The 26,512-nt window shown below is 37.6% G+C and overlaps 1 protein-coding gene across 5 annotated transcripts in view; it reads right to left on the reverse strand.

Annotated features, from left to right (window-relative positions):
• The window catches only part of Nbeal1 (neurobeachin like 1), a 151,281-nt gene that overhangs the window by 14,826 nt on the left and 109,943 nt on the right, over positions 1–26,512 (reverse strand). For all 5 annotated transcript variants that reach the window (XM_048344930.1, XM_048344927.1, XM_048344926.1 and 2 more), the window contains 7 exons: positions 25,274–25,398; positions 23,686–23,826; positions 20,769–20,899; positions 15,548–15,657; positions 11,631–11,748; positions 7,939–8,036; positions 3,670–3,786 (listed from right to left, as the gene is read on the reverse strand). In XM_048344930.1, coding sequence (XP_048200887.1) covers positions 3,670–3,786; positions 7,939–8,036; positions 11,631–11,748; positions 15,548–15,657; positions 20,769–20,899; positions 23,686–23,826; positions 25,274–25,398 — 840 coding nt within the window. The remainder of the gene's footprint in view (positions 1–3,669; positions 3,787–7,938; positions 8,037–11,630; positions 11,749–15,547; positions 15,658–20,768; positions 20,900–23,685; positions 23,827–25,273; positions 25,399–26,512) is intronic.

A 26,512-nucleotide genomic window follows, 5' to 3' on the forward strand; every position in this document is an offset into this window, starting at 1 on the left:
CTATCCTATTGTGTTCTCTGGGGGAAAGCTACCAGATGACATGACACACACAGAAAGGAATAAATGTGTTACTGCAGAAAAACTCAAAATAAGCTAGTATATAAAAATGATCTCACAAATAATAGACATAATGAAAATAGCTTTAACAACAGCATATAATAAATATAGTATTCCATATCCATCAAATTATGAATATACTGGTGTGTGTGTGTATGTGTGTGTGTGTGTGTGTATGTGTGTATGTGTGTGATGCTACTAGGGCTTGAACCCAGGGCCTAAACTCTCACTTGTCTTTTTCCAACCAAGCCTACTGCCCTATCACTTGAGCCATGCCTCTACTTCTAGTTTTGGGGTGATTCATTAGAGATAAAAATCTCAAGAACTTTTCTGCCTGGATTGGTTTTTGAACCATGATCCTCAGATCTCAGCCTCCTGAGATCTAGGATTACATGTGTGAGTTACTTGTACCAGCTCAAATAGAATTTTACGAGATAAGTTTAGTCCCTTGGAACAGATGACACTGTACGAAAGGAAACATACTTATTACCTGATGTGTGTAAATGTAACCCATCTGTAAATAGCCTCTATAATAACAATAAAGTAAATTAATAAAATTTTAAAAACTTTAGTCTCCTGGCTGTTCTATAGGTGGTAGGTAACCTAAGAATAATTTTTAAAAAATTTTAGACAGTTAAGTTCAAGTGGTTAACAATTTTGCTAATGTCACAATTAAATGTATTTCCTAATCCTTTTTTTTTTTGTCAATACTGGGGCTTGAACTTTGGGTGGTGTCTCTGAGCTTTTTTGCTCAAGGCTAGGGGCTCTACCACTTTGAGACACAGTGCCGTGTTCTGTTTACTGGTAGCTAATTCGAGACAAGAGTCTTACAGACTTTACTCCACTGGGCTGGCTGTGTACTATGATACTCAGATCTCAGCCACCTAAGTAGCTAGGATTGCAAGCATGAGCCACCAGCGCCAAACTTTTAATACTTTTAGGTAAAAAAAATCTGAATGTATAAAATTTCAATCCCAACACAGAAATATATTAAATAAAAGCAGTCTAATATAATACAAAATTATACTCTGATTCACTGAAAGATTTGCTCTGCTATATAATTTTAACATGAGGGTAAACTTTTGTTTAAATATTAGTGTTCTATTGGCTCTGGCAACACAATTCAAGCTAAGCTGTAATTTTAATACGCTTGTTTTTTAGTCAATGTGCAGAAAATTGGATACATTTTCCATTCAATAAACTTTTTTATATAAATGAGAATAGAGAATTAAATGTGACAAACAACATAGAAAATTTGTCACTGAGGATTGGGAATATGGCCTATTGGTAGAGTGCTCACTTCATATACATGAAGGGTTCAATTCCTCACTACCACATACATAGAAAAACAGAAGTGGTGCTGTGGCTCAATTGGTAGAGTGATAGCCATGAGCAAAAAGAAGCCAGGGACAGTGCTCAGGCCCTGAGTTCAAGCCCCAGGACTGGCAAAAAAAAAAACTGTCCCTGAATCACATTAGTATGTATTTAAATACAGTATAGGATAATTTTCCTAGTGGAGCACACGTCTTTAGAGTACTTATTTTCTCATCACCTCCTGACAGATATAACTGATGTTTTTGTTTGACTGTTTGAAGAAATGCTCTGACATTTAGATGACTATAAAGCTCTAGATACCTGACGAAGCTGTAAATGAATTAATTCAGACCTGTTCTTTATTTACTAAAATCTGTATCAAAATTATCACCAAATATTTTCAGGTCATAGCAGGATATTATTGAAGTGTTATAAAGTTTGCCAAACTCTGAATACTTCTTGAAGACAAACCACTTAACCTCTGCAGATACCTGAACTTTATAGACCTGGAAAGAGCTGTATCACTCAGATGGAGAAAAGAACACATGGGCATGACATGAACTACAGGTGTCAAGTTGTCCAGTAGAGAGAGTGATTGTTTCTTCTTTTTTATTCTGTGTTCATTACATTTGGGAATGCTCATACTTGGGCAATTTTCTTCACAGTCCATGGTATAATTTCACATTTAAAGCCTTAAAGGACACCAATAAATGAGTCCAAAGAAATAATACGATGAGTACAATTAACTAAGCCAAAATATGAAATAAACTGAAATAATGCTCAAATTGCTTACGCAAACTTCAAGGACCCAATACCTGTGTGTGATGAATGAGAGTACCACCAAAGCTATTCCACACTACCACACTTGCTAGATGCCAAACAGTACCACCTTGACTTACTATTTTTATCTTCACTTTTTTTTTTTTTTTTGGCTAGTCCAGGGCCTTGAACTCAGGGCCTGAGCACTGTCCCGGGCTTCTTTTTGCTCAAGGCTAGCACTCTGCCACTTGAGCTACAGCGCCACTTCTGGCCATTTTCTATATATGTGGTGTTGAGGAACGGAACCCAGTGCTTCATGAGTACAAGGCAAGCACTCTTGCCACTTGGCCATATTCCCAGCCCTATCTTCACCTTTTTTTGTTAGAAGAGTTAATATTATGCCATAACAAAAATCTTAAGTACAAACTAGGCACCAGTGCCTCTCACTTGTAATCGTAGCTACTCAGGGGACTGAGGCCCAAGGGTCATGGTTTGAAGCCAGCCTAGACAGTAAAATCTGTAAAACTCTGATCTCTAATTAATTACTGAAAAGTCCAAAGTGGAGCTGTGGCTCAAGTGATAGAGTGCTAGCCTTGAATGCAAAAGGTCAGGGACAGCATCCAGACCCTGAGTTCAAGCCCCATGACCAGCACAGACATACATTAAAAAATCCTAAGTACATGTGCATTTAAAATTACACTCTGAGCTATTCAAAACATTTTACTATGTACATTTAGACATTTGAACTTTTAAAACTGAAAGGTAATCTTTCAATTACAGTATTACCTACTCTTGTTTTACTTGTTCATCTTCCTAACCCTAGTACATTCTAATTTAATGTGACATGTTTTATAGATGAACAGACATTATAATTAAGAAATGAAGAATCAACTCCCTCTATGCATTATCTCAATTGTCACACAAAGTATTTTGGGTCAAATTACTAGTTCTTCTTCAACATGAAAACATGAAGAAGGGCTGGGATATGGCCTAGTGGCAAGAGTGCTTGCCTCCCATGCATGAAGCCCTAGGTTCAATTCCCCAGCACCACATATATAGAAAATGGCTAGAAGTGGCACTGTGGCTCAAGTGGCAGAGTGGTAGCCTTGAGCAAAAAGAAGCCAGGGATAGTGCTCAGGCCAAGCCCCAGGACAAGAAGGATGGAAGGAAGGAAGAAAGGAAGGAAGGAAGGAAGGAAGGAAGGAAAGAAGGAAGGAAGGAGAGAAAGAAAGAGAGAAAGAAAGAAAGAAAAGAGAGAGAGAGAAAGAAAGAAAGGAAAAAGAAAGAAAGAAAGAAAGAAAGAAAGAAAGAAAGAAAGAAAGAAAGAAAGAAGAAAGCCAAGAGAAATGGTTCAGACTACCACTCAGTGGCAAACAAAACCTTTCAGTAAAAATATTTTTAAAACTTACAAATAGATCATTATAATTTGTTATTTTCAGTTATGTGTTATACTTCCCATCCATTAAAGAATGAAATAAACTTCTCGGGTGCATTAAAATTTGGAGAAAATATCTTTGATATTATCAAGTTGAGTGTTACCTCTATAAAAAATGACTTGAGTTCAGGGAGATGTTGAAATAGGTTGAGAGTTGAAGTGTCTGTTTTGGTCTGTTTCTGTATTGCTTCTTCTGCTGATAATCTAGGCGGATGTGGTTCCTTCACAGTAAAATAAAAGAAAAATTCCATAATTACAATAAAAAAATCTTTCATTCTGTCTCTTCACATACTGAGCTATAGCTCCAATGAACTGAATATCATATACTGTAAACAACTCTAGTACTTGGCTTAGCCTATTTCCCTGCAGCAAATTATTCTTTTCTGTAAAAAAAATGATTCTACTTTAAGCATTTGAACCCAGAATTAATCATCTTTATTACTATTATTTTACTATTTTCTTTAATAAGTTATTTAGTACTCATTTCCTTCTACATTGAGTTATATATAGCTGTTTACAATCTGTCTTTCCAATCTAGGATATATACAAGTTAAAGTCAAACATATGTCTTATTTTTTAATTACTGAACACCTAGAACAATATCTCAAACATGGTAGGTAGCTTATTCCTAGCTATTTTCTTTTGGAGGCTATTGTGAAAGGAATTTTTTCCTGATTTCTTTTGTTAATTATAAAAGTGATGTACAGAGGGGGGTTACAGTTACATAAGTCAGGTAATGAGTACATTTCTTTTTGAACTGTTACCCCCTCCCTCATTTTCCCCCAGGTTTTCCCCTCTCGTTCATCTCCCTCCCCAAGTTGTATAGTTCATTTCCAACATAGTATCTAGTATCACTGTTGAATTGGTTCACCCTTTGTTCCACCATTTCTGTACTTTCCCTTCCTCTCCCCTAATCAGATAAACTTATATCAAAGACAAAGACCGGATTTATTTCTCAGCTTCTTCATTGTTGGTATATAGAAAAGCTAATGATATCTGCATGTGAATTTTATAACCTGCTATTTTGCCAAGTATTCACCAGATCTAGGAGTTATTTTTTTTGGTGGAGCCTTTGGGTTTTTTAAGCTTTTGGAATATTTTTAGGATACAATTATATAATGTGTAAATAAGGATAATTTTATTTGTCCTTTTCTATTTGTGTCTTACTTTTTTTCTCTTGCCTTATTACTCTGGATATAAACTCCAGCACTATATTGATTCATTCCTGGAATAGATCATTCTTTGCTTTTAGATATCTGTTGAGTATTTTACTGTGATTCTCATAGGCTTGCTATTATTTGTGACTTGTCATTTCTCTCTTGCAGCTTTTAATACTCTTTCTTGGGTCTATAACTCTATCTGAGGGTTTTATTTTCTATTATTTCTGAGTATTCTGAAGGTTTCCTGTAATAGGATGAACTTCTTTTTCAGGATTAGGGAGATTTGCTATTATTAAATAAAATAAATATCTGTAATTCTTCCTTCTGCTATACCTATGATTTGAAGGTTTGGTGCATTGATGTTTCTGAGAAGTCTTTTTGTTTGTTTTTTTGTGGGTTTTTTTGCCAGTCCTGGGCCTTGGATTCAGGACCTGAGCACTGTCCCTGGCTTCTTTTTGCTCAAGGCTAGCACTCTGCCACTTGAGCCACAGCGCCACTTCTGGCCATTTTCTGTATATGTGGTGCTGGGGAATCGAACCCAGGGCCTCATGTATATGAGGCAGGCACTCTTGCCACTAAGCCATATCCCCAGCCCCCCCCCCCCCCAAATTTTTTTTTTGGCCAGTCCTGGGCCTTGAACTCAGGGCCTGAGCACTGTCCCTGGCTTCCTTTTGCTCAAGGCTAGCACTCTGCCACTTGAGCCACAGGGCCACTTCTGGCCGTTTTCTGTATATGTGGTGTTGGGGAATTGAACCCAGGGCCTCTTGTATACGAGGCAAGCTCTCTTGCCCACTAGGCCATATCACCAGCCCTCTGAGAAGTCTTTTGGATCTCATCTGCACTTTCTTAGTTTTTTACTTTTATTGTAGGGTTACCTTTTGAAGAATACCACTATTTTTCAATGTTGGGTTTAACATATCTGGGACAAAGTTTTTGGTTAAAAATTTCAATCTTCTGGGTCCTTATAGTTGGTGTCTTTACAACGCTTAAGTAAGACTGAGTAATGGCTGGGTTGTGGTATATTTATATTTGCAAGACTGGAAACATTGCTTAGTAGTCAAACATTCCATCACAGGCCTCATGAGACTGGGCACAACCACTACTTTGTTCAGGGAAAGGAAGTATAGCTGCTTCCTATTATACAACAACCAGGAGATCATAACCATCCCTAATAAATGCTAGTGCTCCAGTATCTTTAGAAAAATATAGGAGCAAAGATCATTTTTTGCCTTTCCTTAGTAATGCTGCTGGTGGGAAGGAAATACAAGGGCTGATGTATAAGGTGCCTAATGTCATAAGGCAAGAAGCAGTGGCAAAGGTTAATAGATGGGTTAATGAGAAAGTGAAATAATATAGTAGAAAATAACTAATATTCGATCAATGAAAGGAGAAAGGATAAAGACAAAAGAGAACAAGAAGATGATCTAGAAGTGTAATCACCTAGTAAAAGTCTAGGTAACAAAGAAGGATTACAAAAGAAAGAGAAGAAAATATGAGTGAGAAAGCTCATATTCTGATTGCAGATAGAAGAAAATTATAAATGGTAATGGGTTATAAGACAGAGAAGGAGATGATATACTTTAAGATTTAATAATGAGCTATTCTGCTTCAGAAAATCATTATATGTCACATATAATGACTGCAAAGAAAAGGGAGGAAGTTCAGAACTAAAAAGAAAATGAGCTGGGCACTGGTGGCAAACCCCTAGCTACCAGGAAGCTGATATCTGAGGATCAAGGTTCAAAGCCAGACCGGGCTGGAAAGTCCATGAGACTCTCCAATTAACAACCAGAAAACCGGAAGTGGCCCTGTGGCTCAAGTGGTAGAGCACTAGCCTTGAGCTGAAGAGCTCAGGGGCAGCACCCAGGCCCAGAGTTCAAGCTTCATGACAAAACAAACAAACACATAAAAAGAGTACTATAAATATAATTTTTTAAAGTGGAGATGCTTCTTTCAAGAAGCTTCCAATCTTAGGGGTAAGATTGGAAGATTCCAAGTGGAGTACAGTGAGGTGGGTAAGTGTATCATGGCTAGATTCTATTCTGTTCAGCTGGTGTTGTATGGGGCTGAGAGCCAACCCTATCAGCTTCAGAATTATATTCTCTTTAAAAGCTTCCCTTTTTTGTGACCACAAAACCACTGCTAGCCCCAAAGAGCTTTGTGGGCTGTGGGCAAGGTAGACATCCACTTGTCCCAGAGGCTCCACCAAGTGGTACAGCCTGTGGGAACAAATGAGCAAGGCAAGAGGTATCTTCTGAGTATGTCAGAGTGAAGGGAAGCAAATAGAGTACTGAAATCTGCATGGAACAAGAAAACCAAGGAAACCTGGAACTCTGCTAATCTCAAACCTTTTGGATTTTGCCCAGCAATAAACGACCCTGTGGCAAGTAGGCTGCAAACACTGAGCAATATTCCAGGCCTGGGCCCAGAGTTCTTGATTTCCACAGCATTTCTCAGGTGATGAGGTTTGCTCTTGCCAAAGAGCAGGGCTACTGACCACAATAGCTTCCATACTGTAAGATTTCCACTGCCAAGGCTTCTTGCCAGTTCATATCAGACCATCGGACCTCCCCCTCTGAACTGCCTCTGAGGGCTCTCTCTTATCTGACAGGGTGAGATGAAGGGTCTCTTTATTTTATTTTATTTTTCCATTTCTTTATTGTCAGAGTGATATACAGAATGGTTACAGTTTCATACACAGGGCAGTGTGTACGTTTCTTATACAACTTGTTACCTCCTCCCTCATTTTCCCCCCACCTTCCCCGCTCCCTGTTTCCCTCCCTCCCTTGAGTGGTACAGTTGGTTTACACCATATGTATTGCTGTTGCCTTGGTTTGTCTTTTTTATCCTTTGTCTCTTGATTTTGATATTCGAAGGGTCTCTTTATTGAGATGGAGAGTCACTATGCTGTCCAAAATGGCCTACAACTAACAATTCTCCTCCCACTACAAACTCCTTAAGCAGAACTACAGGCATGGCTTCATATATAGACCTTTAAAAAATATTTCATGACATACATGGATCTTAACTGCAGTATGTTTTACTTTCAAAATAGTAAAAATCAATTCAATCTAATTTTAAATGATGTAATTTTTTTTCCAAATTCAGTAAGGTTCTTAAAGCATTAAAACCCTTAAAAATAATAGTAGCATTATTCTTTAGCAATTTAATTCTAGACCTTTTTATGCTGTTAATAAGTTCCATAATATTTACCTTTAACAACTGACAGGGTGTTTGCCCAAAATTATTGATCATTCCTTCTAAGGCTTTTCTTTCCTTTTCATCTGTTAAGGCATCCAGATCAACAGCTCCTAAAACCAGCAGACTAGTCAACTCACAGTAGAATGAAAACAGATCAGCATGACAAATAACTTGTGTATTGGAAGTTTTAGTATATTTTTACAAAATATTATCTGTTCAATGTATAATAATATTGTGTAGGGGCAATTTTTAATCCAGTAAATCTTCAAACATTAAAAATGCATAAAATAGATTTAATTCATAACTTAGAACTAAAGTATATTAAGAGATTGTTAAGCATATTCTAGAAAAGTCTTGAATATATCACTGCTTAAAAATAAAGGTTTTAGGGGCTGGGAATATGGCTTAGTGGTGGAGTGCTTGCATTCATGAAGCCTTGGGTTTGATTCCTCAGAACTACATAAACAGAAAAAGCTGGAAGTGGCTCTGTGGTTCAAGTGGTAGAGTGCTAGCCTTGAGCAAAAAGGAACTCAAAGACAGTGTCCAGGCCCTGAATTCAAGCCCCAGGACTGGCAAAATAAATAAGGAATAAGGAAAATAAATAAGGAATTAAAAGAAGGAAGGAAGGAAGGAAGGAAGGAAGGAAGGAAGGAAGGAAGGAAGGAAGGAAGGAAGGAAGGAAGGGAAGGAAGGAAGGAAGGAAGATTGGTTTTAGGCCACCCATTGGTAACTCATAGCTTCTTAGGAGGTGAAGATCTGAGTACTGCAATTCAAAGCTAGACTGGGCAGGGAAATCCATGAGACTTTCATCTCAGCAATTAATCACAAAAAGCCAGAAGTAAAGTTGTACCTCAAGTGTATAGTACTAGCCTTGCACACAAAAGCTCAGGGACAGTGCCCAGCCCAGAGTTCAAGCACCAGGACTGGCAAAGGGAGGGAGGGAGAGAGGGAGGGAGGGAGGGAGGGAGGGAGGTAGGTAGGGAGGGAGGGAGGGAGGGAGGGAGGAAGGGAGGAAGGGAGGGAGGAAGGAAGGAAGGAAGGAAGCAAGGAAGGAAGGAAGGAAGGAAGGAAGGAAGGAAGGAAGGAAGGAAGGAGAGAGAAAAAAGAGAAAGAGAAAGAGAGGAGGGAAAGGAGGGAGGGAAAGAGGGAAGGAAGAAAGTGAGGGAGAGAGAGAGAGGGACGGAGGAAGAAAGGAAGAGAGAGCGAGAGGAAGGAAGGAAGGAATGAAAGAAGGAAGGAAGGAAGGAAGGAAGGAAAGAAGGAAGGAAGGAAGGAAGGAAGGAAAAAAGAGACAGAAAAGAGAAATAAAGAATAAAGAAAAGAAAGATGGAACGAAGAAAGTCACAGCACAGGATCACAAGAGCCCAATAGCTATACCCTTATGATCACATAAGATGATGCTAAGTGAAATGAACTCCATTTTATGGAAATGATTGTTATATCAGAGTTGTAACTACTTTCAACATCCCATGTGTATCTGTAGTTTCTACTATTGATGATCGTGTATCACCTTCTTGTGATTGTATCTACACTATCTCTGTAATCTTATCTGAGTGTATGGGAAACAGTGTGGACTGGTATTAGAATAAGGAAATTCAAAGGGAATACCAAAATTGAGAGACAAAGGGTAAAATAAGAGAAACAACAACAAAAGCAATACTTGCAAAACTGTTTGGTGTAAGTGAACTGAACACCTCAGGGAGGAAAGGGGGAGGGGGGTATGAGGGACAAGGTAACAACCAGTACAAGAAATGTATCCAATGCCTAACGTATGAAACTGTAACCTCTCTGTACATCAGTTTTATAATAAAAACTTTAAAAAAAAAGAAAGACAGGTTTTAGGAAGGTGATTTTTTTTTTGTTAACTGAATATACTCAATTCACACTTAATAAGGGTTTTTATATTTCTAATTCCTAATAACTGGCCAAATCAGACTAAACCGTGCAGTACTACCTCCTTATTAAATCAATGGCCTGAACTGATCTAGCATAGTAAAAATAGATTTATTTATTTATCAAGTCATGTGAACTCAGTGCAAATGCATAATACTCCACATCATTTATCATCTTTAGGACTACTAGCTCTACTTAATAATTAGAAAAGAGATAATGACTTCTTAGCCTTTTAAAGCCACCACAAAACATTCTTCTGAGCTAAATAATGTTGTTTGAATCTTTTTTTCAGTACTATGGCTTCAACTCAGGGAATTATGCTTGCCAAGCAGGTACTCTACTGCTGAACAACACCGCCAGCCATTTTACACAATGATAATTTTTGAGATAGGGTCTTGTTTCCTAAACGAGAGTGTGCCTGTACTACAACCCATTGATTTTAGGACTCTTGTCCAAGCTAGGATGACATGTGTGTAAAACCAAGCCCAGTCACCTCTTCAGTTAAGATGGAGTCTTTTCTGCGTAGACTGGCCTAAAACAGTAATCCTCCTAATCTGAGCTTCTCACATAGGTTAGGATGCAGGAATCACCACCAGGCCCAGAAATTGGTTGAGATGGAGTTTAGAAAACTTTTCTGTCTGTTCTAGTCTCAAACATAAACCCATCTGTTCTCAATCTCCTTAGTTGCTAGGATTACAGGTCTTTTTTCAAAGTCTGAAAATAATTTAATTCAGAATAAGGTAGAATCTAACTAACTAGGGTATTTGGCACAATATTCAAATTTATAATCATACTTGTACACTAAAGCCACATTATTTTCATGATTGACAAAGCACAATCAAAAGAGAAATAATTCACAAATAAAAAGAAATTTTAAAAAATTAAATTCCCATATGAGCAATGAAAAGTTCAGATGATATGGAGTAGCTCTCAGGCAGTCCTCCACTGCTGTCAGTTGTGTTTTCTTAACCTGAATTTTGTGAACTTGGGCCTTCCAAAAAGCAAATCGTGCTCAGAAAGCAAGTAAAAGTTAATGTGCTTAATTTAAATGATAAAGTAAAAATATTATATCTATTGAAAGGTGGCATGTCTTAGTAGAAGCTGGATGGAGCTGTGGGAAAAATGAATCAAGCATCTGCAGTATAGGATGGAGCTCTATACTCTTGAGCAGTTATGATTTTTCCTTAATGCTAAACTGTATGTTGATTCCAATGGTCTAGGGCATACACTTAACCACTATCATTAAAAGAAAATGCAGGGCTGGGAAAATGGCTTAGTGGTACAGTTCTTGCCTAGCATGCATGAAGCCCTGGGTTCTATTCCTCAACACCACATAAACAGAAAAAGCCAGAAGTGGCTCTGTAGCTCAAGAAGTAGAGTGCTAGCCTTGAGCAAAAAGAAGCCAAGGACAGTGCTCAGGCCCTGAGTTCAAGCCCTAGGACTGGCCAAAAAAAAAAAGCAGCAGTTTCTTTTTTTTTTTTTTTTTTTGCCAGTCCTGGGCCTTGGACTCAGGGCCTGAGCACTGTCCCTGGCTTCTTCCCGCTCAAGGCTAGAACTCTGCCACTTGAGCCACAGCGCCGCTTCTGGCCGTTTTCTGTATATGTGGTGCTGGGGAATCGAACCTAGGGCCTCGTGTATCCGAGGCAGGCACTCTTGCCACTAGGCTATATCCCCAGCCCCTAGCAGTTTCTAAATCTTTAAAACAGAAAGCTGTCTGTAATGTAGTCTTTTCTATAAGATAGGCTCAAAATACCATGTATAACAATATAAAACCAATAATAATTTAAGAGAGAAAGCATAAAGGCTTATACCTTCATAAGTACAATAATAGAAAACATTAAGTGCTTCCACTGCAGCTGGACCTCTCTGTTTATACCCAAAAATTAGATCTATCCATTCATGAAGATGAGCAGAAACATATTCAGACTCCTAGAAAAACAACAAATTTAATAATTAACACAGACATCTTCCAACTACAGTGTAAATTCATGTTCTTTAAAAACAAGAAGACACAATTCTTTCTAGCTGCAAATAAAATTCCCTCATAATCATGTTTTTGTTTTTGTTTTTTTCCTTACTAGTCCTGAACTTGAACTCAGGGCCTGGGCATTGTCCCTGAGCCATTTCAGACTGAAGCTAGTGTTCTACCACATGAGCCACAGCTATGCTTTTGGCTTTATTTTTGTTTTGGTTTGGGGTTGTTTTGGTGATTAACTGGAGATGAGTCTCACAGACTTTCCTGCCAAGGCTGGCTTTGAATGGTGATCCTGAGATATCAGCCTCCTAGTAGCTAGGATTACAGGCATGAGCAACCAGTGCTCAGCTCATCCTATTACTTTTATCCAATATTTATTACATACACTGATCATTCTATTCATATCTACCATACTATAGATTATCGTATTATTAATCTCCTAATACAAGATGAATAAAATGACAATTGTTTTAAAATAAGAGCTATAGAATGTATTATTATGATACAGTGGTCTAGAACTTTTCAAGAAGAAAAATTTCAATTGAAAGAAACAATGAAACCGTACTGGAGGGGAGGGGTAACTGAAAATAATATGTAGCCACTATATCTATCCACAGAGGTGAGCAAGGTGGAAGACAAAGATTTCATGGGGGGCTGGGGATATGGCCTAGTGGCAAGAGTGCTTGCCTCGTATACATGAGGCCCTGGGTTCAATTCCCCAGCACCACATATACAGAAAATGGCCAGTAGTGGCGCTGTGGCTCAAGTGGCAGAGTGCTAGCCTTGAGCGGGAAGAAGCCAGGGACAGTGCTCAGGCCCCGAGCCCAAGGCCCAGGACTGGCAAAAAAAAAAGAAAAAAAGAAAAAAAAAAAAGATTTCATGGACCCTGTTGGTGATGGCCTGAAAGACAGCAATGAAGTTGTTATGGGAGAGAAGAGAAGAGAGCTAGAAAGGGTATAGAAAGGGTACCTAATAAACTTGTGGATCTGGGTAGCAGACTTACAGACAGAACATTTTTAAGTGCCAACTGGCTTCTTTTAGCTGCCTAGAACATGTGTGGGAGAAGAAGGCTTTAAAAATGAACTATTTAAGCATAATTTAAGAAAATATAAAGAAAAAAGCAAGTCTTGCTGGGCTTGAAAATAAAACTACTTATTCTCAGGATCTCAAAGGAATGAAGACTCTCAAAATTCCAAATACCTTAAGATAATGATCAAATATGAATGTAACTATTAAAGGATAGACTTGGGCAAAAGTTTTCAAAGTTTGTCTCAAAAATTTCTTAGGGCCTCAGAGAACTTTAAAGGTGCTTCTCAATTGGGCACCAGTGGCTCACACCTGTAAACCTTGATACTCAGGTGGCTGAGATCTGAGACTTTCAGCTGTGAAACCAGACTAGAGACTCTTATTTGGAGAATTAACCAGCAAAAAGCTGGAAGAATAAAGTGTGAGAACACCAGTCTTGAGCAAATAAAGTCAAAGGAGGGTGTGAGGCCCTGAGTTCAAGCTCCAATATTGGCATAAAAAACACACAAAGAAAACAAACAATAGTCAGGCACCAGTGGCTCACGCCTGTAATCCTAGCCACTCAGGAGGCTGAGATCTGAGGATTGAGGTTCAAAGCCAGCCCAGGAAAAGATTCTATGAGACTCTTATCTTCAATTAACCACCAGAAAAACCGAAAGTCGTTCTGTAGCTCAAAGTGATAGAGCACTAGCCTTGAGCCTAAGAGTTCAGTGATAGCGTCCAGGCCCAGAGTGCAAGCCTCAGGACCAACAAAAACAAAAACAACAAAAATCCAATAAGATCTACTCTCTCACAGAATAAAACTACCCTAACAAAAATCTAAGACCATCTTCCTATTGAAATTTTTGGGTTTGCAATAAGCCAGTGACTTCTAGGAGACTTCTGTTTCCCTCTCCTTTTTTAACAGGAGTTGTACTGTAGTCCTCCCATCCTAGCACACCACTGTTGCTTTTTGGAGGCAGATCATTTGTTTTGATTTCAGTCTTTAGATCCAAGAGAGGGAGCATCTGAGTGGTTTAGATGCATCTGCAGACTTAATTTGAATATCAAAATCCTGGGCTCCAAGACTCTAGACAGGAACAAGTAAATTACCAGTAGGCTTTAATATAACTTGCAGACTGGTATAATATAATTTGCAGACTGGTAGCAGAGCTCAACTATATTCATTCATTTTTGCACTATACTGTCAGAAACAAGCAACTATGACATAAACTTTACTGTTAACAAAGTAAAAATTGTTTACTATCTGGCCCTGTACAGAACCAAGTAAATTACTTCTTTAATAAGAAGTAAAGAGGAGGGGCTGGGAAGGTGGCTTAGCAGTAGAGTGCTTGCCTAGCATGCACGAAGCCTTGGGTTCAATTCCTCAGCACCACATAAACAGAAAAAGCCAGAGTGGCACTGTGGCTCAAGAGGTAGAGTGCTAGCGTTGAGCAAAAAGAAGCCAGGGACAGTGCTCAGGCTCTGAGTCCAAGCCCCAGGACTGGCCAAAAAAAAAAAGGGGGGGGAAGAGGAGTAAAGACTGTCTTGGTAGGAAGTTAGTAGGATTTGCCTGTAGGAGTAATACAAATAACTTGTGGCCTCAGTTTAGACTACATTGTGTTTAAAGATAGCTGAAAATTCTCACATTTACAATTGAGAGACAATGCACTTTTTGAATTTGCTATTTTGCTTAGAGGCACAGCAATAGACTGGCAAGTATGAGGCCAGTTCAAACTCAGGATGACCAAAAGAAGAAAATAACTATATTCTATACTAGTTTGGTAACTGAAATAGTTACATATGCAACAGTTAATATGTACAACGAAAGTGAAACACAGGTGGTTCATGCCTACAATCCTAGCAACTCAGGAGGCTGAAACCTGAGGATCACAGTTCACTCGAAGCCAGCCCAGGCAGGAAGGTCTATGAGACTCTCATCTCCAATAAACTACCCAAACCCTAGAAGTGGAGTTGTGGCTCAAGTGGTAGAATGCTAGCCTTGAGTAAAAGAAGCGTAGGGACTGTGCCTTGTTCAAATCCCCCAGGACTGGCACAAAAACCAAATACAAGATGTCCATTCTTCAAAATGCTTGGGACCAGAAGTGTTTCACATTTCACTTGCTGCTGCTGCTGCCTCCTCCTCCTCTCCTTCCCCCTCTCCCTCTTCCTCTTCTTCTTCATTTATTTTTTGTTTTTTGAGACAGATCACATTATGTTGCCCAGGCTGGCCTCAAACTTGTGGGCCAAGGAATTCTGTAGCCTCAGATTCCTAAATAAATGGGATTCTAGGTGAAATGTCATGAGGTTCAGATCAGATTTTGGATTTTTCCAGATTGGAAATATTTGCATAGACTTGACCAATTTAGCATCCCTGGTCAAAAAAAAAAATCTAAAGTTCAGAATGCAATGTGACCTCCTGAGTTCAAACCCTAGTACTGCCAAAAAACAAAAGAAAAACTCCTAAAAAACAAAAAACAAACCCAAAACAAAATCTAAAATGCTCTATAATCTAAAACACATTTTAAGTTTAGGGATGCTTAACTTATTTTGTGACATACTCATGTACTGTATTATATACTCATTGTATCAAAAGGTTCATATACTAAAAATAAATTACTATGTTGTACTTTCTCAAAATGACATGTATAGTAGTAGGCTACAAATTAAACTAGAAAATATATATTTTATTATACCTTTTGTAAGCCACATCTGAATATTAATCTATTAACTAGACAAAACTCTTACCAGAGCTTTCCTATGTTTACAAATGAAATCTTCAGCCGATGTAGCCCATTTTGGAAGAATGACATCATTTACTAGCTCTTTGGAAACTTGAAGACGTCCCAAATTAAATTCTGAGACATGTAAAAGATAAAAAATGAAACTGCTATAGATTTAAAGAAATGAAATAACAAAAATACAAATAAGTTACATTACTAGGCAAAAAAAAGATGGCTTTTTAAAACTTCTTATTTATTAGGACATACTTTATCCCTTAATGAAAACTTATAAGTCATATATAGTAGTTCATGCCTATAATCCGGTTAAGGTTGGATTCTAGCCCATACAAAAAGTTGCTTAGTCCCTGTTTTGAACAATTAAAAAGCTGGGCATGTTGGTACATGGTTGTCACCCTAGGTATAAGGAAGGTGTAAATAAGACGATTGTGGTCCAGGAAGATCAAGGCAAAAACCGAGAACCTATTCAAAAAAAGAACTAAAGTAAAAAGGGCTGGAGATACTGTATAACATTTGCTTTAGTAGGGTCCTGAGTTCAAAACTGAATACTGTAAAAAAAAGTTTTAAATTTATTATTGCAATGTAGAAACTTGGGGGTAATTATAGCTACACGTTTTACTTCATTCTAAAACATGAAATATTAATTATTATTCTTACATTCAAAATAAATAATACAGCTCCTCTAATGCTTTAATTCACAAAGTATAATTGCTTAGAGCTTTTTGTGGTTATTTGCACCTTAAAATAACTCATTGGAAGAGCTGTATTTGTGATATAGAAAAATAACATATTCATATACCATCATTCTAAGTAGACACTTGCAAAATGAGGATAAAATGAGGATTTGTTTATATAGTAAGAACATGCACTTAAAAAACTATTCCCAAATATGAAATTTTCTTCTTCATGCTGTGTAATAAGAAGTGTTAACATAAAAGACCTTCAAAAAATCTTAAAATATTAGTTTTAAAATAACTGTGTGCTGCCTTTAAAATATCGTGTGGCCCAAGTTGGGGAGAAGTTTAAATTTCATAGAATGATAGGATGCACAGGTTTTTTTTCCTTTATATTAAATCTATCACTATGCAATATATATTGTTCATTGTTTGCCTGATGGTTTTCTTTTTTATTTGCTAGCAGAACCTTTATTTTACTTGAATATTCACTCTGCCCTATATTTCATGCCTATCCATGTGCCTATTTAGGGATTAATACATGATCTAGTTCTGAAGAATGAGGTTATATAAAAGGGTTTCTTGGCTCTAGCCTTTAATCCTAGATATTTAGGAAGGAAAGATTGGAAGATCATAATTCAAGGCCAGCCCAGGTATAAAAGTTGTAAGATTTCATTTCAATCAATGGCTAGGTGAAGTAGCTCATGCCTTTCATCAAATGACTAGGCACAGTCACAAATGGGTTTAGCCTGGGCAGAAATCAACACTCTATCTTGAAAACCAACACAAAAAGGAGGTAGTTGATTGGCTCAGGTAACAGAGCAATTAGCAGTTAGTAATTAATTAGCAAGCACAAGACTCTGAGTTCAAAACCTAGTATCATGGGCTGGGAATATAGCCTAGTGGCAAGAGTGCCTGCCTCGGATACACGAGGCCCTAGGTTCGATTCCCCAGCACCACATATACAGAAAACGGCCAGAAGCGGCGCTGTGGCTCAAGTGGCAGAGTGCTAGCCTTGAGCGGGAAGAAGCCAGGCACAGTGCTCAGGCCCTAAGTCCGAGGCCCAGGACTGGCCAAAAAAAAAAAAACAAAAAAAAAACCTAGTATCACTAATGTTTCTTATTCTTAAGAAAGGGTATAATACATTAACAACTGCACTTGTAAGATGTTGTTATATCTACCTCTAAGTCATCTGTAACCATGAAAGGCACTAGACACATGGATAATGCCAAATCAGACAGAATGGCAGAGTGAAAAATACAGAAAGATTGGCAGTGATTATATCGTTAATTAAAACTAGCATATCTATGTGTTTTTGTATAGAAAATATTGCATTTCACTATTTATACCAGGTTGAATTGGCTTTAATTACAATTCATTTCTGAAGGTATAAATATATTTTGGTTGGTTGTCAAGCTTGAATTCAGGGGGCTTGGGTGCTGTCCCTGAGCTCTTTCGCTCAAGATTAGTACTCTACCAATTTGAGCCTCAGTTCCACTTCTGATTTTTAGGTAGTTAACTGGAAGTAAGAGTCTCATGGCCTTTCCTGCCCAGGCTGGCTTTGAACTGTGATCCTCAGATCTTGGCCTCTTGAGTAGCTAAGATTACAGGCATGAGCCACCAGTATCTGGCCTGAAGGTATACTGACTGACATTTGCTTTTGCTTACCCCTCCTCATTTCAGACAGAGAAAATGGGGCTGTTGTGTGTTATAGTGCTGAGGAAAACAATTCATTGCAATTAGTGTCATGACATGTTAAGCCAAGAGTATTTTAAAATTTTCATGCATATTTACCCTGCTAATCCTACATACCCAGGTAGCTCCCAGAGACTCCAGTCTAATGACTGATTAAGTCTAGAATCAGACTCAGCCAATAGGTTGAGTTTCATTTTCTGAAAGTCAGTAACTCTGATTGCCTCACTTAGAGAATGAAATAATCTGTTATCAACAACATGTTCCACAATGCATGAACAAACTGACATTACTCTTGAATTTTCTTTTCACACTATGATGAATAATTTTATTATGCAAGTGAATGGTTCAACATTAACATCTGGTAGGGGAGAGAAAAAAAAGTTGGAAATGACCCTCTAACACTGTTGAATTTTCCTAAAGAAAAGCAACTAGCAAAATCTTGTCAATTTCTTTATTTGTGCTTAAAAATAAATGTAGGGCTAAGAATATAGCTCCATGGTAGAGCCCCTGAGCTCAATATCCAGTGCTACTGAATGAATAAATAAGTGAATGAAATGCAAAACTATAGTGCAGAAAAAAAAAAAAACTGGCTATTTTAAAAGATTATTTAGGCCAAGAGCAGCAGCTCATACCTGTAATCCTGGCTACTTGAGTGGTAGACAAGGGTAAAAAGTTTTTAAAAAGTGAAAAGAACCTGGATCAAAAGGGCACAGTGACATGAGCCTGTCATCTCAGCTATGCAGGATTGCAGCAGGCTGGCCGTGGCATAAAATGAGATCCTATTTGAAAGTAAATGGAAGTAAATGGGCTAATGGTATGGCTCAGGTTGTAGAATGTTTGTGTTCCAAGCATGATTCTGAGTTCATTCCCAGAAACAGACACACACACACACACACATACACACACACACAATTTAACACCATGCATCTCTACTTCAAAAACATAATTTGAATTTTCAAATAGTGTAATAAACAATTTACCTCTTATATATTCTAAATCGGAGTCAGAAATTTTTCTATAAAGAGTTAAGGATAAACATACATACATAAGCATATTTTTTTTTGGGGGGGGAGGATGGTACCAGAGTTTGACCTCAGGAGTCTTACTTATACTTGCTAGGCAAGAGTTCTACACTTTATTTATGCTCCCAGCATTAGACAGCCTATAACTGTGAGCATCTAGAACTACAGATGTTTACTATCATGTCCAGCTTGTTCCTTTTTCTTTTTTTGTCCTTTGTGTGTATGCACATACACGTGCAAATATGTGAGCGTGCACACACACACAATTTAATACCACGCATCTCTACTTCAAAAACATAATTTGAATTTTCAAATGGTGTAATAAACAATTTGCCTCTTATATATTCTAAATAGGAGTCAGAAATTTTTCTATAAAGAGTTAATGATAAACATACATACATAAGCTTATTTTTTTTGGGGGGGGGGAGGATGGTACTGAAGTTTGACCTCAGGAGTCTTACTTATACTTGCTAGGCAAGAGTTCTACACTTTATTTATGCTCCCAGCATTAAACTGCAATAATCCTACCTATAACTATGAGCATCTAGAACTACAGATGTTTACTATCATGTCCAGCTTGTTCCTTTTTCTTTTTTTGTCCTTTGTGTGTATGCACATACACGTGCAAATATGTGAGCGTGCACACACACACAATTTAATACCACGCATCTCTACTTCAAAAACATAATTTGAATTTTCAAATGGTGTAATAAACAATTTGCCTCTTATATATTCTAAATAGGAGTCAGAAATTTTTCTATAAAGAGTTAATGATAAACATACATACATAAGCTTATTTTTTTTGGGGGGGGGAGGATGGTACTGAAGTTTGATCTCAGGAGTCTTACTTATACTTGCTAGGCAAGAGTTCTACACTTTATTTATGCTCCCAGCATTAAACTGCAATAATCCTACCTATAACTATGAGCATCTAGAACTACAGATGTTTACTATCATGTCCAGCTTGTTCCTTTTTCCTTTTTTGTCCTTTGTGTGTATGCACATACACATGCACATATGTGAGCACACGCGCGCGTGCACACATACATACACACACACACACCATGCTAGGGCTTGAACTCAAAAGCCTGGGTGCTCTCCCTTAGCTTTTTCACTCAAGATTGATGTTCTACCACTTGAGCCATACATCTCAAGTCCCAGGTTTTTGAAGATGAGGCTCATAAATGTTTCAAACCACAATCCTCAGATCTCAGCATCCTGAGAGAAGCTAGGATTTTAGCTGTGAGCCCCTGGCATCTGACCCAGCTTGTTCTTTAAGAATGGGACTCACTAACTTTTTTTTTTTTTTTCAAGAAAACCTCAAATTGATCCCACTATCTTCACCTCCCAAGAAGCTGGGATTATAGGCATGAGTCACCACATTTAACAAATACTTTTAGTGTGTAAGTTATATGGTCTCTTGCAATTTTTAAAGTCTGACATCATTCTCAGCAAGGAACCACACACAGTTGATACCTAAATGAATTTGCTAGCTGTGTTCCAATAAAACTACACAGACATGAGTTTACTCATGCATTTGGTCCACAGAAATCCTCACCTTATCTAACTCAAACACTTTTAATGACAGCATATAGCCATTTTTGCTTCTCAGTACACACTGCAGCAGTTCAAATTTGATTCATTTATCATAGTTCCCTGTAGCCCTTCCCCGAAAGATAAGACTGTATATGGGCACAGTTAGACCATGCCGCTGACTACCTCATGCACAGAATAAACCATAAGTAAATAGTACAACATTATAAAACAGCCTGAAAGATATTTTTTCAGGCTTCACCACTGGGACCCAGTGAGTTATTTTTTTAACCCCATTTCTTACGATTCTGATTTTCCAAAAACTCTGGGAAATAGAAGAATTCAGGAATAAGTTCCTTCACATCATAAGGATTATCCATGAGAGCTTGCCAGGTAGCAGGGATGGAATGGAATTGTCGGTCAGCACAGTCAAACCTACATGTGAGAAATGAAAGAGAACAGTGACTCTTGGGTGAAAGTAACCATGATATATGAAATAAAATGTTAAAACTACTTTCAGGATTTCAAGTTATTAGAACTGCACTTTTTTGTGTGTGTGCTGTTGTTTTTACTGGGGTTTGAACACAGGGTCTCATGCTTGCTATGCAGACATTTTACCACTTGAGCTAAACCTCCCAGCCCTTATTTGCTTTAGTTATTTTTCAGATAGGGTCATCCACATTTTGCTGGGCCTCGGACTATGATCCTTCTGCTTATGCCTCCTGTGTTAACTGAGATTACAGGTATGCAATACAACTCCCAGCTTGTCCTCTGAGGTAAGATCCTGGTTTTGCCTGGACTGGCCTTGAACCAAAATCATCCTATATCTGCCTCCTAAGTAGATGGGCTTACAGGCAAGAACCACTGTGCTCAGCAGAACTACTTTAATGTTAATCTTTCTCTTTAATGTCAAAAAACATAATTTTCAATCTGTCTGTCATGTGGTGTTATCAAGAGCTAAATTCTATAAATTCAACTACCAATATCATCTTACTTATTTTGCTGTGAAATATGTCTAAACCTTGTAGTGCTAATATACTTGGTTAATGGACTTACAGAAATGCCATTGACTTAAATCCTTAATATATGGAGATACAAATTCTTCTGCTGAAAACCAGAGTTGCTAAGTTAGAGAATTAGCTCTGTAGCTAGGTTATATTTTACTTACACATACTATTGGCTTTATTTAACTTATAATTAATGTTTTGATGGTAATGGAAATAAAATTTAGGGCCTTATGCTCTCTAGGTAAATGCTTTACCACGTAATGTCTGCTGTCCCTTTTTGCTTTGGTTATTTGCAAGGTAGGGTCTTAATTTATGCCAAACTATCCTGGACTGCATTACTTGTATTTGTACTTTCCTTTGTGGCTAGACTAACAAGTGTATGCTAACTTTCCTTTGTAGCTAGAATAACAAGTGTATGCTACTACACTAAGTCAGTGGTTGAGATGGACTCCATCAAATGTCTTTTTTTTTCTTCAACTACGGTATTTGTTTTATTTTTTTCTTATTTATTGTCAAAGTGATGTACAGAGAGGTTACAGTTTCATACGTTAGGCCTTGAGTACATTTCTTGTGCTGTTTGTTACCTCCTCCCTCATTCCCCCCTCCCCTTCTCTTCTCCCCCTATGAGTTGTTCAGTTGGTTTACACCAAATGGTTTTGCAAGTATTGCTTTTGGAGTTGTTTGTCTTTTCATCCTTTGTCTCTTGATTTTGATATTCCCTTTTCGCTTTCCTAGTTCTAATACCAGTATATACAGTTTCCAATGTACTCAGATAAGATACAGTGATAGTGTGGATACAACCACAGGCAGGGGATACAAGAGGATCACCAAGAAAAGAAGCTATGGTTTCACATGGCATGTTGAAAGTAATTACAACAGTGACATAACACTCGTTTCCATAACATGGAGTTTATTTCACTTAGCATCATCTTATGCATTCATAAGGGCACAGCTATTAGGCTCTTGTGATCCTCTGCTGTAACTCGCCTAAACCTGTGCTAATTATTCCCTATGAGGGAAACCATAGAGTCCATGTTTCTTTGGGTCTGGCTCACTTCACTTAGTATAATTTTTTCCAAGTCTTTCCATTTCCTTAAGAATGGGGTAATGTCATTCTTTCTGATAGAGCCATAAAATTCCATTGTGTGTATGTACCACATTTTCCTGATCCATTCATCTACTGAGAGGCATCTGAGTTGGTTCCATATTTTAGCTATGACAAATTGTGCTGCGATGAACATTGTTGTGCTGGTGGCTTTAGTGTGTTCTTGTTTGTGGTCTTTTGGGTAGATGCCCAAAAGTGGGGCTGCTGGGTCATAGGGGAGCTCTATATTTAGCCTTCTGAGGAATCTCCATACTGCTTTCCAGAGTGGCTGAACCAGTTTACATTCCCACCAACAGGGAAGTAGGGTTCCCTTTTGGCCACATCCCCTCCAACATTTATTATTGTTAGTTTTCTTGATAAAGGACATTCTTACTGGGGTGGGGTGGAATCTCAATGAGGTTTTGATTTGCATTTCTTTTATGGCTAGTGATGTAGAGCACTTTTTCATATGTCTCTTGGCCATTCTCATTTCCTCATCAGAAAAGTCTCTTTTTAAGTCTTTAGCCCACTTGTTGAGGGGGCTGTTGGTTCTTTGAGGTTTTTTGGGGGTTTTTTTTTTGGCCGTCCTGGGCCTTGGACTCAGGGCCTGAGCACCATCCCTGGCTTCTTCCTGCTCAAGGCTAGCACTCTGCCACCTGAGCCACAGCGCCCCTTCTGGCCGTTTTCCATATATGTGGTGCTGGGGAATCGAACTGAGAGCTTCATGTGTAGGAGGCAAGCGCTCTTGCCACTAGGCCATATTCCCAGCCCCGGTTCTTTGAGGTTTTGTTTTGGAGGAATTTAATTTTTTTAGTTCTCCATATATTTTAGATAAAAGTCTAATGGTGACCTATTCACAATTAAGAGAGTTAACTGATATGAAACCAGTATAACATGCAATTCACTCAACTGAAGTGGATGGTACAATGATGTAACTAAGTAGAGTCATTTATATTAATCAGTTTGGATATCTCATTCTCAAATTAGTTTAGCTATTTTTATCTGCATTAAAATCTAGTAAGCAAGAACTTCAAAAAGACATGGTCCAGTAATGCAGCAAATGCCATAAAGGCAAATAGTATTCAACACTAACACAACGTAAGATAATAGTTTATTTTCTGTAAACATACCTTCCACTCTGAAGCTGAATATGAAGGGTGGTAAATGGTTCTACCCGGATAAGATAGTGCATGACTCCTGCAGAATTGGAATAGTGAGTACCATAATGAAACTTATCAATGGTTCCCATAGGATCCTCAAAATTTTCATATCTAAAAAAATTAAAGCAGAAGTCAAATAAGTAAAATTGCACCTGGAAGGTTAAGCTGAAAATACAGTAATTTTATAATAATATTATTGAAAATATAGTAATTTTTTAAAAGTCAGTCCACATTCATATGCTTTGTTACCCAACTATGTATTTGTATCCATTACATCCCATTTATATAAAAGTTTTATATTTGAATACTTTTTTCCACACCACAAAATATCACCTCTATATAGTTCTGATACCTTTTTTTTTTTTTTTTTTGGCCAGTCCTGGGGCTTGGACTCAGGGCCTGAGCACTGTCCCTGGCTTCCTTTTGCTCATGGCTAGCACTCTGCCACTTGAGCCACAGCGCCACTTCTGGCCGTTTTCTGTATATGTGGTGCTGGGGAATCGAACCCAGGGCCTCATGTATATGAGGCAAGCTCTCTTGCCACTAGGCCATATCCCCAGCCCTCTGATACCTTTTTGCATGATGCAATAATAATAATAAATTACTGTGGAAAATTTGAAAAAACAGATAAATAGAAGAAATTTAAAATCAATTATAATTCTAACTCCCAGAATGGTATCTGTCTCTTCTAATGTATATATTTATACTCATATTTTAACAGTGTCACAGGCCAAATCCAGAGCCTTATATGTACTAGGCAGATGCTTGCTGTGTCACTGAGCTGTATCCCCTGTCCCACAATTGTTTTGTGCATGTGTGTGCTGTTACTTGGAATTGAACTCCATACCTAACACTCTTGCTCTAGCTTTTTTGCTCATGGCTGTCCCTCTACCACTTGAGCCATGCCTCTAGTTCTGCTTTTTGCTAATTGAAGATCAGAATCAGCCCTTGCTAGAAAGTTCATAAGACACATCTGTTCAATTATCCTCCGAAAAGCTGGACGTGGGGCTATGGCTCCAGTGGTAGTGCCTTGAGCACAAAAGCTCAGGGACAGCACCCAAGCCCTGAGTTCAAGACCCAGGGCTAATACAAAAACAAAAACTACAAAAACAAAAAGCAAATTATTCTTTGTATCAGTACCTGGATTTGAAAAAAAGCAGTGTGAGAAGTTGACAGATGGGTCATAAATGAACAGAACTACTATAAAATTTTGCTTCTTATTAAAATTAAACTTTCTGAATTTCCATTGATTATTTTCATTCAGATTATATGGAATAATAGGTTAGGATAATTAATTTCATATCATTTTTCAAAATATTCTAGCAGATTAATATTTATACATGTATCAGTAGGTTAAGTCTAAAATACTTGGAAAGAAAAATATAAAAACTTATTCCCCTTTAGAAAGGAATTCTTAGCAACAGAATAAAAAAATTCAGTAAAGTAATTGTCAAACTAATTACCAAAAGTACTTGGTATTAAAAAAAAATAACATTCAGTTGTCATTGACAGAAATCAAACAAACAATACATATCTATCAGAGTTACAAATCACTTACTTTTCTCGCATGACTTTGGCATTTTTATCATTAACTACTCCAATTGGTTTAGAAAGATCTCGAAATACAGCAGGATTATTAAGGTCCAACTCTTCTGAAGTATAATCTTGTAAAATCCAGGGAAACTAAAGGAGTCAAATTTACAATGTAGGTATTTCCTTCTTAGAGAAGCTAATATCTTCATATCTCATACAGAATACTTATATAAAGACAAAAAGGGACAGTGTGTAAAACTACTTTACCTGTTACAAGTATTTTACGTGTGCAATAGTATAATTTCCTATAATTCCACTGGAATATTTCCCATGAGATGCACTTTAAAATTTTTTCTTTATTTCTTAAAAGTACCAAGGTAGAAAATATACAAAAAGGCAAAAAGTGTGTGTATACGGTAGACCCTGGGAATTTGCAAGTTTATGGTTAGTTGTAAGGAGACAACCACTGAAGAAAAAATATGAACGCCCAGGATACATGGCATAAGTACTGTACTGCAGATGCTTCACTCATTTACTCCAAAGGTTGCCCAATTTCTACAAAAGGCATACTGTCTTTCAACAAAAGTTTAACTTTATCATTAAGAACATTTGCTTTATACTTGTATTAGAACTAGAGAAGGGAAAGGGAATATCAATATCGAGAGACAAAGGATAAAAAGACAAACGACTCTAAAAGCAACACTTACAAAACTATTTGGTGTAGACCAACTGAACAACTCATGGGGGGAGAGGGAAAAGGGGAGGAGGAGGGGGAAAATAAGGGAAGAGGTAACAAATTGTACAAGAAATGTACCCACTGTCTTACGTATGAAACTATAACCCCTCTGTACATCACTTTGACAATAAATATTCTGAAAAAAAAAGAACATTTGCTTTTACACCTTGCTTTTTCAGCACCATTTGTGTTTGTGAAGGCATATTTTTACAAAGTACTCTGCAAATTAAAACAAATTTAAACACAAGTGATGATAATGTGGGACTGACAGTGACCTTCCCAAACACAACTAAACTATCTAATGTACACGTGATCAAAGAATTTTTATTTTGAAATTTACAAGTTGATTTGAAATTTCCAATTTGGCTTTATGTTTATCATTATTTTTTTACCACACTTGGTTAAAAACCACTTATTAAATCTATGTATCAGGCAGGCTTATTGTTTGTATGTGTATATGTACATGTATTTAGTTTTGTGTATTATGCAACTGCAAGACAAATTTCAATTTTGATATTTACACAAAAC

Source organism: Perognathus longimembris, chromosome 4 (genome assembly GCF_023159225.1).
Source record: "Perognathus longimembris pacificus isolate PPM17 chromosome 4, ASM2315922v1, whole genome shotgun sequence".
NCBI lineage: Eukaryota > Metazoa > Chordata > Mammalia > Rodentia > Heteromyidae > Perognathus > Perognathus longimembris.